Consider the following 14,581-nt stretch of genomic DNA (forward strand, 5'->3'; position numbering starts at 1 on the left):
TCCAGCCTGCGAGGGACCCAGCTCACCCATGGGTAAGGCATAAAATGTGCAAGCACGCGCGCACACACATGCACGCGCACACGCACACGCATACAAACCTTCTGTTCGGAGGTGACCGACAGACTCTGAAGACGAGCAGTCATGAGTGTCAAACTTTGTTCAAAAGCTGCTACCAGGTTGGCCTGCAATGTGAGACCAGAATTAGTGAAGGATGTGTGCATGGCCTGACAACAGCGCATGCACGCACGCATGCTTCTGCCGGCTAGAGAGATGGAAGCGAGGAGAAGGCAACGTGGAAAGGCTGTGGAACATGGAGGGGTGAAGGGGCGTATAGAGGATGACCCGGACAATGGAGGGAAAATACATGGGGTCTGGCATTAGGATGCACACACGCGCACGCATGCACACAGCAAGAAAGTGAGAAGAATACTACATTATTAGCTTAGATTCTTCTAGCACTGTGCATAGTACATTTATTGTACATGACAAATGTAAAATAGGTGAAAATAGAATAAAATGCCAAACTAAAAATGCCAATAATAAACTTTGGTTTATTATTTATTATTTGTGTGTGCATGTATGTCTATGTGTGTGTGCTCAATTCATTGTGAGCCATCCTTCACTAAATGGTATTTATTACAGCAATCACCAAAACTATGACCCCATCAGCATGAGTCCAATACGACAGAGCAAACAAACAGGAAATCCATTGGACATCAACCAGCGCCAGGCTGGGAGTGGGTGGGAGGGAGGTGCCTGCAGGGAGGCGGGGTTATAGTCATGCAACAGCGATGAGGGAGGTGTGGGGAGAGGCCGGAAATGACAGTCCAACAAACCTGGCCTGCCTGCTATAGCCAGCAGCCCCCGGGGACCCGCAACCAGCCCGCAACCAGCCCGCAACCAGGAGAGGACATCGGCCAAGGAGAGAGGGACAGTGGTGTTAGGGCCAGGGTTGTACTGCACACTTTCACTCAGCTCACACGTGCACGCACATTCATACAAACAGACAGGACTGGGTTCAGACCAGATAGTCTTTTTCCACACAAATTGTTCACTGAGAATGTGTGATCAATCCTATGTATGCTACAGTGCTTGAATATACGAGCGTTGCTGAACCCAGTACTGTAGAGAACAGGCTTTAGGAGGGGAGAGCTGACTGAAGCAGGTTAGTGAGTGTGGGCTGCGAAAGGAGACACCAATCTATACATGTTTAAGACACAGTGAGCACAGAGGTCTGCTTGCTTAATGTGAGATGATAAACAATGGCCTTCAAATATAGATGTTAGACTGCTTTAAAGGAAACCGAAAAATTATAATTTAGATGCAATGATCAGGGAATTTAGTGACACCTTAATGAAAGAACATGGAAGCATGCTTACAAAACAGACAATGGCTAGTGGCCAAAGATAAAAATAAAAACAATTTTGGATGAGGAGATGCAACAAGAAAACATCAGTGAACCCAATTTACTCATGAAACAGTGTTATCACAAAGAACAAGTACAAGACAGAGAAATGAACTGGGACAAACACCACCAAGAAAAAGAAAGCAGCTGCTTTGAGAGTGAGCAGTGGTGCCAGGCGTTGGTATTCCAGTACGTACGTTAGCAGACAGCTGGTTGGTCAGGGTGGCCACTTTTTCTTGAGATACTTCGAGCTCACGTCTTAGTTTTCGAATTTGCTGTTAGGGGAGAGAGAAAATGCGTGTGCGTGCGTGTTTGTGTTTGTGTGTGTGTGTGAGTGTGAGTGTGAGAAAGAAAGAAAGAAAAGACTCTTCAATTACTGAAAATACTGACATATACAAGCACAGAGAGCTTTATGCTTGGTAATGGGATACATGAGGATAAGTGGTTTATGACACTAGTTTATGGATAGAACTAGATGGATGTTAATACACACTGTTCAGTCGCAGACAAACATCCAGTACTTTCAGGACTACGCTAGATAACACTAATGTCAACGCCAAATGAGAAAGCAAATGTCATAACCAAGGGTGTCATAAGGGGAAATAAAGAAACACACAGAAGAAAGGACAGACTTACATCTCCCTGCATTCTCTCCTCTGTCTGAGAACGCAAGTTGGAAAGGAGAGATGGAGGAAGAAAGAGTAAGCAAGAACAAAAAGGGCTCAGGACTGAAAAACAACAACAGACTCTTAAGTAGCTTCACATCAGGTGGATTGCCACCACCAAAAGATCAAAGGAATCATTCCTGATGACCTCTTTTAGGAAAGAATGCTCAAGTGCAGAGATTCGCTTGTCTGATACAGCCAACGTAACTCACTTTGGAGCTTTAACAATCTGCACTTACTGAAGAGTAGTTGGATGAGGCGTTGGAGGCCAGGGACAGCACAGAGCCGTGTACTGTGAAGAACAAGGGGCAGGCAGGTCAAGAAAGAGTTACACCATGATCACACCACAGCAGAGCATGACCACTGTGGAGACGATAGCAGAATGTAATCCATAGTAGGGGATGGAAAAGACATCTAAGCCCTTAAGAGAACAAGTCCTCCTTGTTGAAAGATGTCAGTCTTTTTTTTTTTTTTGTCCTAGCACTTTCCCCCAGACCCCTGACCGTATTCATGTGCATTTGGTAGACCAGTCCCAAAAGCAAGGTAAATGAACAGAGTATTTGAACCAACCAGATACCACTATATTTGATTCCACAGAAAAAAATTTTGGTGACTGGATGTTCTTGCAAAATATAGAGTTATCTGGTGCCAAGACTGCCAGGAAACAAAGTTGGGAAGGTCCTGAAATATATGTGTGATGCTTCCAGCATAAACCAACCTTTCATTCTTCTGTAATAATGAACTGTATGCAGCAACACTGAATGAACAGATATATTATTAACAATTGCTAACAGACTATTACTAGACTAAAACAAGCCCAATATGACAATGAGCAGAAACATTTTAGAAAGCCCCCTCACCATCTTCTCCAGGCTCTCGGAAGGACCCGGAGCGCATCACACTCTTGGGCCGGTCAGCCAGGGAGATGGAGCTTCCCAGCGGGGAGCTGGCGTACAGGTCGTAGCCAACCTCATTGGCGGGGATGCTGTTGGAGCGGCTGATACGAGGGGTGCTTGAGCTTGGAATAGGAGTGACTGTATGAGACAAGGAGCCAAGGCCAGGAGCATTAATATCTATACACGTGTGTTTACACAGCAGTCACATGTGCACACCATAGTCAACACACTGGAGTTCCATCTCAAGCTCTCTCTTTGTATCCATCCCTTTCACTCTCTTTCACACACGCGGGCATGCGCACGTGCACACACGCACGGGCAGTAACCAAAGCCTGATGAGTCAGTGAAAGCGTGCACATTTTCTCCATAACAGTCAGGGGTGTAAATATAGGACTAGATGACGTAAAGAATCTTATCACCTATCAAACTCTTCTAGCACTGCCTAAGAAACTGCTATCATTGATAAGAATGTTTATGAAATCATTTATTAATGTACTTAAACACCATTGTGCTAATTGGAGTTTTCTTTTTTGTTTTCCTGCACGTAAACCCTTTCCACAGAGACTGAGACTGAAGGGTCTTTAATGCTGTTCTTGTTGGTACAGTGGCACTCACCCACGTTGGTAGGCGGTGTTTTGCCAGGATAGGACTGTGCCAAGTGAGTGGGGGAGGGGAGCTGGGGTGGACTCTCCGACTCAGTCATGCTCATGATCGTGTGGGAGTGGCGGCGTTCCTTGCCCTCTCCATCCGATTGGCCACTGCCATAGCGACTACAGGAACACAGAGCAAATGGGACGTAAGTAATGACAAGCAGTAGTAATGATCAGGACTGGCAGAGATGCGTAGACAAAGTGAGAGTACCTCAGTCCTTGCTTGGGTAAGGTGTTCCTATCAGTTTGTAAACTAGTAGAGGTAGAGAGTAGGACAAATAAATTCCTCATCCTACAGCAGCAAGTTTTACATTACATTTAAACTCACTATTAAATCAGTCATACATAGGGGTAGTATTCAGCAGCTGTGTTATGTCTGGGCCAGCAGAGGGCAGTAGTAACAAACACTGCCCTCCTCCCTTGAATGAATTTTAGAAAATAAAGTGCAGACATGACCATAAATCCCCACTAAAATAAGCAATTCAGTTTTCCAAGAACTCCACCCAAAATTACAAAATTTACCCCTGCAATCAAACCACCCAGCACAGACATCCTGACCCACCTGTCAGTCAAAGTGATGGACGTCCTACTCCCGGCCCCCCAGGTGCCTGTGGCCCTGAGCTCCTCCCGATCCCTCAGATCCACACTGGGTGGCAGGCTCATGTGCAGAGATAGGGACTCCATACTGCGGTGGGCGCCTGACATCTTGGGGTAGAGCAGAGGGGAGCTGCTCAGAGAAAGGGCCTGGCCAGAAAAGCAGCCAGGGGAGTCGATGTGGAGCACGGGGGCTGGGCTTGGGGTCAGGCGGGGTGTCACGTGAGAGCCTGCAAGGTCCTGTAACTTGGAGTAGGGCGGGATCTTAGGGGGGAGGTCCTCGATGGTCACGCAGGAGTCCAGGCTGTTGGAGTTGACTTTGTCCAGGTGAGCCAGGCTTGGAGGGTGGGCCAGAGACTTAGCCAGCATTCTGTTATGATTAAAAGTGATGAGCATTTACATAATAGTGTAATAAGAAAAGGTTTACAGCTCTGAAATAACATTTCAGAAATTATGTAAACAAAATCTTTTTTTTCCACAAGCCTACACTGGAACCGCCAGACCCAGTTGAAGTTTTGAACCATGTTTACTCGAAAAATCTAATACTTTTTGTTAAAGATTTTGAGTCAGCAAATCCAAAACAAATCCAGAACAACCTGCATATAATCCAAATTCTGTTTGAATGGCTGCCCACACTTTTTCAAAAATTGTCACACTGACAACAGCAGCACTGAGCTCTTCACATAGCAACAGCCAGAATTGGTGGCACACGGACAACTAACATTCGTTAGAGATTAGAGATTCATTCTAATGTCACACATCCATTTTTCTCCCACTGCTGGTGTGATAGTTTTCTACTTTTGGAACATAACACTACTTAATAGGAAAATATACCTTTCATTCTGCATTAATTTCATTAAATGACTTCTGTTCCCTAGATTGGACTCAAAATCATTTGGAAGGTATTGAGAAAGAACGCACAACCATTTTCACCTACAAAGAAGAGTGAACTCAGGATTATATTGGAATTTATTTGTTGCTTGTCTTTTTTTATGTGAATTGTATTGTTACTGTATTGGTCAGGCCTACCTCGGTGTAGTGCTTGGAGAGCTCAGTTCTGGGTATTTACTGGTGCTGGTCCTGCGCACCCTCTGGATCTTCTCCACCGCCTCTCCGCAGCTCTCGCCCTGCATGTCGCCCTTCAGAGAGCCGCCCTCCAGATCTGCCTTGGCCTTGGCCCTCTCCTTCTCTTTTTCGCGGTCTGTTTGGTTGACAGGCCCTGTGCTGCTGGGTCGACTCGGTGGCTTCAAGGCACCTCCGTCCTTTCCCCTGGTGGGCACGGTGGTAGGCAGAGCGGCCACAGGCTTGAGGGTGAGGAGGCTGGTATCCATGGTGCCGCTAACAGGGCGCGAAGTGGCCCTGCCGGTCAGGCTCATGGCACTGGACTTGGCAGGGCGGGGCAGGCTTCGATACTGGATGCTCCCTCGGGCATTGGGTGCAAGGAAGCCGTTCTCGCCGCTGCTGCCATCCAAACTGTTCTTCCGGCTCCCACTAGGCGTCGGCTTGGAAGGAATGCCTGATGCCTTGGGGATTTTGCCCACCGTGGCAGATCCACTGGAGATGGCAGTGCCTCCAGAGGTCATGACGGTGGAGGTGACTGTGGTGTTGGGTTTTTTGTAGCCAAAGCTGCCAGCGGTAGGCTTAACCAGGCCCGAGGGGGGCTTGCGGTGCTCCACACTCTCCCGGCCAGCGTCAGAGCGGGAACGCTGCAGACCTGATGTCTTCAGGGACAACTTCTGTTTATCCATGACTTTAGCGTCCCCTCTAGATGCTGCCAAAGACAAAAGATTATAGTATGGGAATGGTTGCAGCGTGAGGATCGTGGTGTTAGGGATAATTTCTTAACATTCACAATGTAACAAGACTTTTCAGAAGTGTTTGCAAATCTGCCACTTTTTAAGGAAAATTAACAGGAGAATTTCTCCATGTTCTTTCAGACGCTGGTTTTAATTTTGTGCATAAATACCCTTTAGACTGAATGCCCAAAAGGACAGTTTGGACAGTAAACCATGATTTCATTATGAAGACATACAGCCCAGTTAAAACCCCACTGATGACTGATGAACACAACTGCCCCCTGTCCTTTTCATCTCCATTTAGTTCATGCAAGATTGTGACACGTGTGTTTAACCAAGATCTCAACTTTATGACATAACTGTCTCTAATTGCATGCAGTCACGTTTATATCAGTCAGAAGTCGTGCTCATGAAATAAAGGCCCGAAGGCATGACATTATTCAAAGCCACCACTTGGAACCTTGAAGGTAGGTTCAAGGCATCATGGTTCGATTTGTTCACGCACATCTGAACCTACATAATCTGACTTTACAGTATATAGAATGAGAAAACAAGTAAGCAAAGAACCATCTGTGTTTACTTAACATGGAGTGAGATTGGATCCAATTTGAGTCGTTACGGAGTGACCTATAGGTTTTTGTGAGAAGACAGAGAAAGAGGGTAACAGATCGGCTAAACAAGTCATCCAAAAGCTCTGAACACAAGTGCTGCAGTGCCCTGTTGCAGCTGCTCTTTCTGTCCTGCCTTAGGGTGAGATTGCTGACCTCATCTCCGCTGACTTCATTTGATGGAAATATCTACATTATAGCATGACACAGAGCAAGGGACACCAAGTGCTGTGAGGTCTGACCAGGGCTCATTGCTTATCAGATGGCAGTTCATATTTTACTGTCCCTTTATATTTAAGTTTGAGAAAGAAAGAAGGAAAGAAAGAAAGAAAAAGAAAAATCCTCTCCTTCCCCCCCGCCCACACACCACACCTTTCTTTACTTGTGCTCTATGCAATAAGAATTGGGCACTTTAATGTTTGGGGCACTGGGGCACAACCTACACATGTTCATCAAATTTTGATGAATTCAAGGCCTAGAGTGGATCATTCCATTTTGAAATCAACAAGGTGAGCCAGAGTTCCATGTGCTCATTAAAAACCCTCATTTAATATCTGAAACAGACTCAGGAAAATGTTCTATGTCTACTTCAAGTTGCTTTTGAGAATTAATTAGTAGCAGTCCCTGGTCACTCCATGACACTCTTACCCCCATTGATTGGTTAATGGAGCTACATTAAGAAATACATTAAGCTGTACCCTCACAACAACAATTAAATGCATCAAAAATGAATCCTGTAAAAGTGAGAAGAACTCTGGGAGGGAATGGTATAATCCTTATAAAAACACTACTGTAGCTACATTAGTCTGAAGGCATGGGTTTCCTTAAAATGCATTCCAGTCAGGCTTTCTTAGCGCCCACACGAAGATGACTTTAGACAAGGTGCAAAATTAACTAAAAAGACTCCATGACACTTGGATGTGTCAAGTCTATGAGTCTGATGACTGTAGTATTGCCAGCATTGAAAAACTAAGAATTTTCTTATGCCCTCTTATGTCATTATCCCCAGTGACGGGTCACTTTCCAGAATGTTCCCGTTTCCAGAATGTGACTAACATGCTGCCACCAAATTTGAGTTCCCTTCATTGGAGCAGTTAACAGGCTGTTGGAAATACCACGAGGCTTCTGCCTGAGCTGTCGGTCAGTGAACTGCGCTGGTTCTATGACATTTAAATGTCAATCTCACCCATGGATCTGGCAGAGAAAGGTTACAGAAATATCACGAGCAACTCCTCTTCAACAGGTAAAATGCATTAGCAACCAGATTTAAAGCACTTTTCCATGTTTCTCTCTTAAGCTGAAACATTTATGTACAAGTAAAGAAAATGAAGTCAGTAAGGGAGGGACGAATTGAGATTCTTCTCTCCTCATGGTCCCAAAAGACTCAGGCTAATTAGGGGCTGGCATCAGCTCAAGAAACCTCCCTCCGTCTCCTGTGATATCATTGTGATATCTGCTGAAGTGACATTTTCCTAAGTTCATCATCACATCTGGTCTTCATTTCTGAGAGGGAATGCATGACAGGGGTCGCTTGCAAAAGATGACATGTCTGCCCCCAAACCCCCATCCCCCCCACCACAGATCCCAGATCTCTTCCAACTTATAATGCCATGCCATTAGCACTTAATCCCTTTGAGTACGCTCATGGTTTTTGAGGACAAAAACAACTTTGTGCTTCGGACATGGGTGGTGCCATGGAGATATGATGAGAAACCACAGAGAAGTGGTGTTATGTGCATGCTGGCTGCAGAACATGTCTATCGCTAAGCTAGCAGTCAAAGTTCCCTCCTTTCCACCAGGACCTCCTGTAAGGCCTGGGGCAAGGACTGTGATATTGATATGTAATGTCTTTCAGCTGAGGGTTGTGTGTGTGTGTGGTCTTTGTATTAGAAACACACACTTGCAGGCAGCATTACATGTTCAGAGTATTCTCATCTCCTATTTTCAAGTCCCTGTCTAAAGTAAGTGTGTGCATGTGCGCACATATCTTTAACACAAGCTGAACTGTAGTAAGCCATAGTGTATCCCTCCCTCACCTGCCACTTTCAGCACACTCTGGGATGTGTGTGTGATTGGAGACGTGACACCAACTGGAGGATTTCGTCCCTTTTTGAAGCTGCCTGGCTGGGCGAGACTCTGTGGCTTCTTCAGCTCCCCTCTGCCAGCTTTTTCCTGAACAGCACCCTCTGCTGGCCTGCTCTTCCGGTACTTGCTGGAGGACTCAGTTTTCAAGCTGCCTGTGTCGTAGGCCCCACTGTCAGACTTCCGCATGGCCTTGCTGTCCTCGCTGTACCAAGCGAAACCGCTTTCCACCAAAGATCGCTTCTCTGCATCTGTCCGCAGCTGACATGACACACAGACAAGGGTGCACATACACACACGCACACACCCAAAATTTTGTAATAGAGGCAAAAAAGTGCTCAGCATATTATGGTAGTACTCAGCTTTGAAAACTCAAGATTTTGGAAGTTTTCTAGCATTATCCCCATGTTGCTCTGTCTCATAACTTTACACTTACAGTAAAAAACAAACAGAACAAGTAAAATTAAACACACACACACACACACACACCCATATGTGCTGTACATTTATTTTGAATGCTATGCATGCTTTGTCTGCTATCTTCCCAGCAGTCCCAAATCTTCCATTGTTATCAGCAGCCTGATCTGAGCGTCTGCATGGCCAGAGCGGAAAAAAAAAATCCAGGACCGTGAGTGAGATTGATTTCAGTCTTAAGGAAGCATAACATTAAACACACTCCAAAGAAAACTGAACCCTCTCCCAGGACTTCATCTTCACTCCCTCTGTTCATGACATCAAAGCCATTCGAGTCAGAGACGTGCTCAGAATTTAGGAGTTGGGTCATGTTTTGTCGCATTCCAACAGACACAGCAGATATGAGCTCGCGTGAACATATTTCGCTCACCCACAAAACTCCATAGCAAACCGCTCTAGTCCCAAAGTATGCCACCAAGAACGGCCTGGAAAATACCACTGCATCCATCTCATGGTTAAAGGCAGTTTATTGTTTAGCCATGTGCCACTTGTGGCAAAGAAATAATGAAACATGGCATGATGTGTTTTTTTAAGAATTAGTCTACATATGATGAAATGGAAAAACACTGAAGGTTTTACTCATGGAGGAAACATTCATATTCATAGTCACTTGGCAGAAATATTAGAGACCTTAGAATACACAAATGGCAAAGTAGGTAAAGTGTTGACGAGTAGATTAGACGCTGGTTATAATGGCTACTCCACAAGTCACCTTCCCTCCATGGAAAAGCAAGCCACAAATGTGACAAACCTCTCGAGAGTCTAATGGTCAAGCTCTTTTTATAATAAAAGAAACCTTTTATCTTCTTTGAAGATTAACTGCCTTGTGATTAGCATTTACTGCACTGCCAGTAACATTTGACACGAGTATTTTGGAAATGTAGACGAATGTGACTTCACGTGGCAATACGGACCGTCACATGGCATCATAAACATAAACAATAATGCAGAGAGCTGGCATGCCCACTCATAAGGCCATAAAAGCACAGATGGCACATTCAACATGGCACATCTACGAGATCTCTTATCTCAACCGTGATGCAATAAAGCCACATTGCCATAGCAACCCAGCAAGCCTATTAACATGGGTTTATTTCTCCTTATTCCCACTGAGCCTGAACTGCCACTTGTCGCTTAATTCTAAGTGGCACAGAACAAAGGCTTTAGCATGAGATACTTAACCAACTCTGACTGACAGAGGAAGTATGCAGTGCGATTTGGCTGCTCCTCATTCAAACTGAAGAAACCGGTGTCAGCTTATCATATAGTTCCGACACACTTATCTGGACTGAGTTTGATGGACGCAGTATAACCGTGTTGAACGATAACTGTGTTGCTTGATGTTTCTGTGGGGAGTTTTTTGGTTGATATTTTTTGGGGTGTTATTTGGGAGGTGCTTATTTAAGGGAGGGAGTAATAAACAGATTCACATACACACAAACACACACAACAGACTGAAGTCAAAGATACAAGGACACCTAAATACACTACATTCACTAGCCTAAAATACAAAAGTTACTGAGACATTGCATCATTAACTGTATATTAAAACACATGATTGTTTCAATTCCTGCATACAAATTAACAAACCTCTGAGTAAAAAACCCTAGGTAATAAGCATAAATTGATACATAATGAAAGATTTTACAACTTCTAATGTAATAAATTAACCTTAATATCCATATTTGTTATACTGGTAATCAAGAATAAATGCAAATAAAAAACAAGACAAACAATGAATTTCATTCACATCCCTACCAATAAGCTCATGGACATCCTTTAGTGTTTAGCTTAGTACTGATCTACAAGCAGCCTCCCCTTAATTTACTATGATATTGACAACTTCAGGAGAAGTGCCAAACTGGTTCAGGACCAGCACTGGCAGATTACTGCTGCCAGCGCACACAGTGAGTGCAGGTCTTACCATGACGGAGGAGTTGCGTCGGGAGCCTACAGGCGTGGTGGGGAGCGAGTTGAGGGAGGAGCTAGCGTTCAGCTCCTCTGAGCTCAGATTATCAGAGCCGTCACTCAAACCACTGCTGATGGAACTGCTCTCATCCCACCTGCAGACCAAAAGAGAGAGAGAGAGAGAGAGACAGACAGACAGACAGACAGACAGACAGAGACAGAGACAAAGAGAGAGAGAAATAAGATAGCATACATTTATTAAGTTTGAAATAGCACCAATTGGTTGCTGCCTATGAGGCAAAGGAAAAAGATCATTAAATACTCATTTGCCCATTGGCTAAATCTCCCTCATGCTCCATGACCCATTTCAAAAAGAAGCATTGGGGAAACCTCTGTGGTGTTAGAACCTTAGAGAGTCAGACACCTTCACCACATGAGCAGAGTGACAGACAGAGCTGGTATGTGCCACCTGAACTCTTTGCACCATGCTGAGAGCTGCGCTGCTCCCAGAGTGATGCGTATGAAGGTGCATATGAGGAGAGCACCTTTCCAGTATACGACAGCAACACATTAATGACCACGCAGTAGGCAACACCTATGGCACCGAGGAGCTTTGGAGTGACTGGTTGCAGAAGGATGGGCTACTTTGTGCTTCTGGCCTGGTCGTCAGCCTGTGGGTTGTCCATCTGTTTTGAAAGAGGACAGCCTGTCTGTTGCTAATCAGACTGGCAGGATTCACCTACTGCCCTGTGTGAGAGCGGCACGGCTCCCGCCTCATCATACCCGGGTCAAGCATTGGCCACACACTCAAACACACACACGGAAGCAGGCACACCTATATGCACTCACGAGTATCCATGCGGACATAAGAAAATTTGGGATGGCCAAAGATGTTGGGACACGTGGTGTTGACAGCTGTCTGAAGAGTGAGGCAGAGGACCACAGACGGAGGCAGCTGTCCGCAGGCACAGCCCAGTATGTCACTGCGCGCACACCCACACGCGCACACAGGGATCAGTACAAAAATTGTACAATTGCATACATATGAATGAAGAGTCTAAATAAAGAGACTAAGTAGGATAACACATACAGCGCAAATGAAAATAGGTCAAGCCAGTCCCTCAGCACATTATCAAACTCTTCTATACTGTTCATCTTAAAATGGCCTGGAAGGTATGTCCAGCATGCGGCTCACATCAGAACTGCTATGTAGAACATCGCCATGGTAAACAGATCTTCGACTGTCTTCAGTGATTCCCCATGCCTCAAATCAGATAACGCACTTTGACAACCACCACCCTAATGTTTCCAATTAACTGAACACCTGAATTCAACAAAGTTCTGCAATTCAGCCATCACTCATTATTTAACAGGGCCACTTTAATTGCCCAATCTGCCACTGTAACAATTCTGTGCCATAAGGAAGATATTACCCAAGAAGACTGTTGGAATTGGCCAGAGGGCCAGCCTGAACTTCCTACAGGCTCGTTTTTCCACACCACCTTCTTTTCACTGAATCATCGGGTAGGTCAGTAGGGTCACTTCAGGTGGACGTATGCACTTAGTGGCAGGTACTGCCTCAGCAATGTCTGCTTCCTCTGTGCCCTCGTAAAGTGTTCAGGAGCATTCTGCATTTGTACGGTCTCCTGTTTTTATCATGAACTTTTAAACAGCTCTCTTTTGTACTTGGCATCCGTAAGCAGCAATCAGCAGTCTGCCGGGATACTGCAAGCCCTCACCTCCTTCTCCCTTTTCACTCTCCCTCTCCTGCAGAGTCTAAAGTGCAGTCTCACTGCAGTCTTCACCAGTGGAAAAGGGGAACAGTACATGCCAGAGTTTGGAAGGAAGGGACGGAGAGGGTGCAGCCTGGTGGACTACAGAGGGCCGCGTCAGCAGCAATGCGTTAACGACAAGCAGGCAGGGGGCAGGCATGCCCCAGCAAGTAGGACGGCCTTGCCCTCCTTTTGTGCCGAGGGTCTCTGTTTGCACTCGTGAGAAACATATGGGTGGCACTCTGGACAGTGGACATGATTTGGAAACAAAGCATCAGCAATTTTCCAGGCCTCAGAACAGTGCTTTTATCACACATGGGGGTGGGGCAGGGGGATGGCAGAAAAGAGAAGGTCATGTCAAAGACAAATGATCGCTAAAGGTGTTACCAGCATCGACAAAAATTCAACAAATCAATGGATAAAGGCACATGTATCACTTTATCTAATGTTTGTCAACTGAAGAACATCCTCTCTCCAAGGACCTTTCACCAGGGTCTTTTTAAAATGTTAAAAAGAGATCAAAACAGAAGAACCAAATATATGCCTAATATAGACCTTAATCCATGCATTTATGCTTAGGCAATAAAAGAGTGTATAGTTGAACAAAGACCTCAAGGCTGCACAAAAGCCTAGAACTCAATGTTCTAGTTGAATTCTGCTTGACTTTTCAAAGCATACAGTGCCACTATAATAGACTGGATAAATGCAGAGCAGTGGATAAAACGGAAGAAGCTCTGATGGAGTGTGTGGTAGATCGGGACAGCGGTTCGAGCTCCGTTTCGAGTTTGGTACCCTCTGGAGGCACTTTCTGGCTCCAGCAGGGTTGTAAGGAATAGCGGTAGACCACTGTTTTTCTCCACACTCGGTGACAGTCCCATAAATATCACTTAGTCATTTTATAGCTGCAAAATCCTGCGATGCATTCCACGTGTTGGCCATGAGGCCGCCAGGCCCCCAGACATGAGTTTGTAGGAACACCAAGGAGAAAGAGAGTGACAACAGGCAGTGGTTGCTTAGGTGTGTCCCCGGGTGGGGGAGGGGACATTGCTTTTCCTGCCGAGCTGGGACATGATTAACCTACTAGTAAAAGCCCAAAAGTACACTAGAGTTTCAGACCAAAGTGGTACAAGAATAAGTTAAGAATCAAGAATTCGATTTGGTTTGTTGTGGTTTTAAGAATTCAATAAACCAAAAAGGTCAGGGTTAATGTTAACAAATGAAAAAAAAAAGGGGGGGGGGGACATAGGCTATAGTCTGTTTAAAAACCAATACGGGGAATAATATTTCTCTTTAACATCAGGGTTTCTGAACTGCCAAACCATGATCACTCAATCCAGTAAGCTTGAAGCAAATAAATTAAATAACAAGAACTTCAGTTACTAAACAAGGTGTCCTATGTTTATGCAAAGCCTAACTCCCAATAAAAACAAAGCTGTGATGACTATCTGGTGCTGTAGTGGGGTCAGGGATTTTTATGGCTGATTCAAACTGTCAGCTTCCAGCTTGTTGAGAAGTGAGTGAGAATGAGGAAAAAGAAAGAGGGAGTGGGAAAGGCAGAGGGAAAGAAAGAAATAAAGTGAGAGTGACTGACCCTAGAGAAAAGTGAGTGAGCTGGTCAGGAGTAATTGACCCCATACTTGAAAAGGGCAGTGAAAATTAAGACAGTGATTTTGTCTGGCTATCTGATTTGTGCTCTAGTTCTTTTATTAAAAAATAAAAAATAGTGATGGC

The 14,581-nt window shown here is 45.0% G+C and overlaps 1 protein-coding gene across 10 annotated transcripts in view; it reads right to left on the reverse strand.

Moving 5' to 3' along the window:
• Positions 1 to 14,581, reverse strand: part of nav1b (neuron navigator 1b) — a 54,958-nt gene that overhangs the window by 13,316 nt on the left and 27,061 nt on the right. For 4 of the 10 annotated variants that reach the window (XM_081716957.1, XM_081716963.1, XM_027000567.3 and 1 more), the window contains 11 exons: positions 11,095 to 11,233; positions 8,651 to 8,957; positions 5,240 to 5,981; positions 4,179 to 4,580; positions 3,828 to 3,869; positions 3,582 to 3,736; positions 2,931 to 3,104; positions 2,310 to 2,362; positions 2,042 to 2,065; positions 1,603 to 1,680; positions 99 to 182 (listed from right to left, as the gene is read on the reverse strand). In XM_081716957.1, the coding sequence (XP_081573083.1) occupies positions 99 to 182; positions 1,603 to 1,680; positions 2,042 to 2,065; positions 2,310 to 2,362; positions 2,931 to 3,104; positions 3,582 to 3,736; positions 3,828 to 3,869; positions 4,179 to 4,580; positions 5,240 to 5,981; positions 8,651 to 8,957; positions 11,095 to 11,233 (2,200 nt within the window). The remainder of the gene's footprint in view (positions 1 to 98; positions 183 to 1,602; positions 1,681 to 2,041; positions 2,066 to 2,309; positions 2,363 to 2,930; positions 3,105 to 3,581; positions 3,737 to 3,827; positions 3,870 to 4,178; positions 4,581 to 5,239; positions 5,982 to 8,650; positions 8,958 to 11,094; positions 11,234 to 14,581) is intronic. The other 6 variants (XM_081716958.1, XM_081716965.1, XM_081716959.1 and 3 more) reach the window with 5 other exon arrangements.

This window comes from Electrophorus electricus, chromosome 7 (assembly GCF_041902795.1).
Source record: "Electrophorus electricus isolate QZ-2024a chromosome 7, ASM4190279v1, whole genome shotgun sequence".
NCBI classification, from domain to species: domain Eukaryota; kingdom Metazoa; phylum Chordata; class Actinopteri; order Gymnotiformes; family Gymnotidae; genus Electrophorus; species Electrophorus electricus.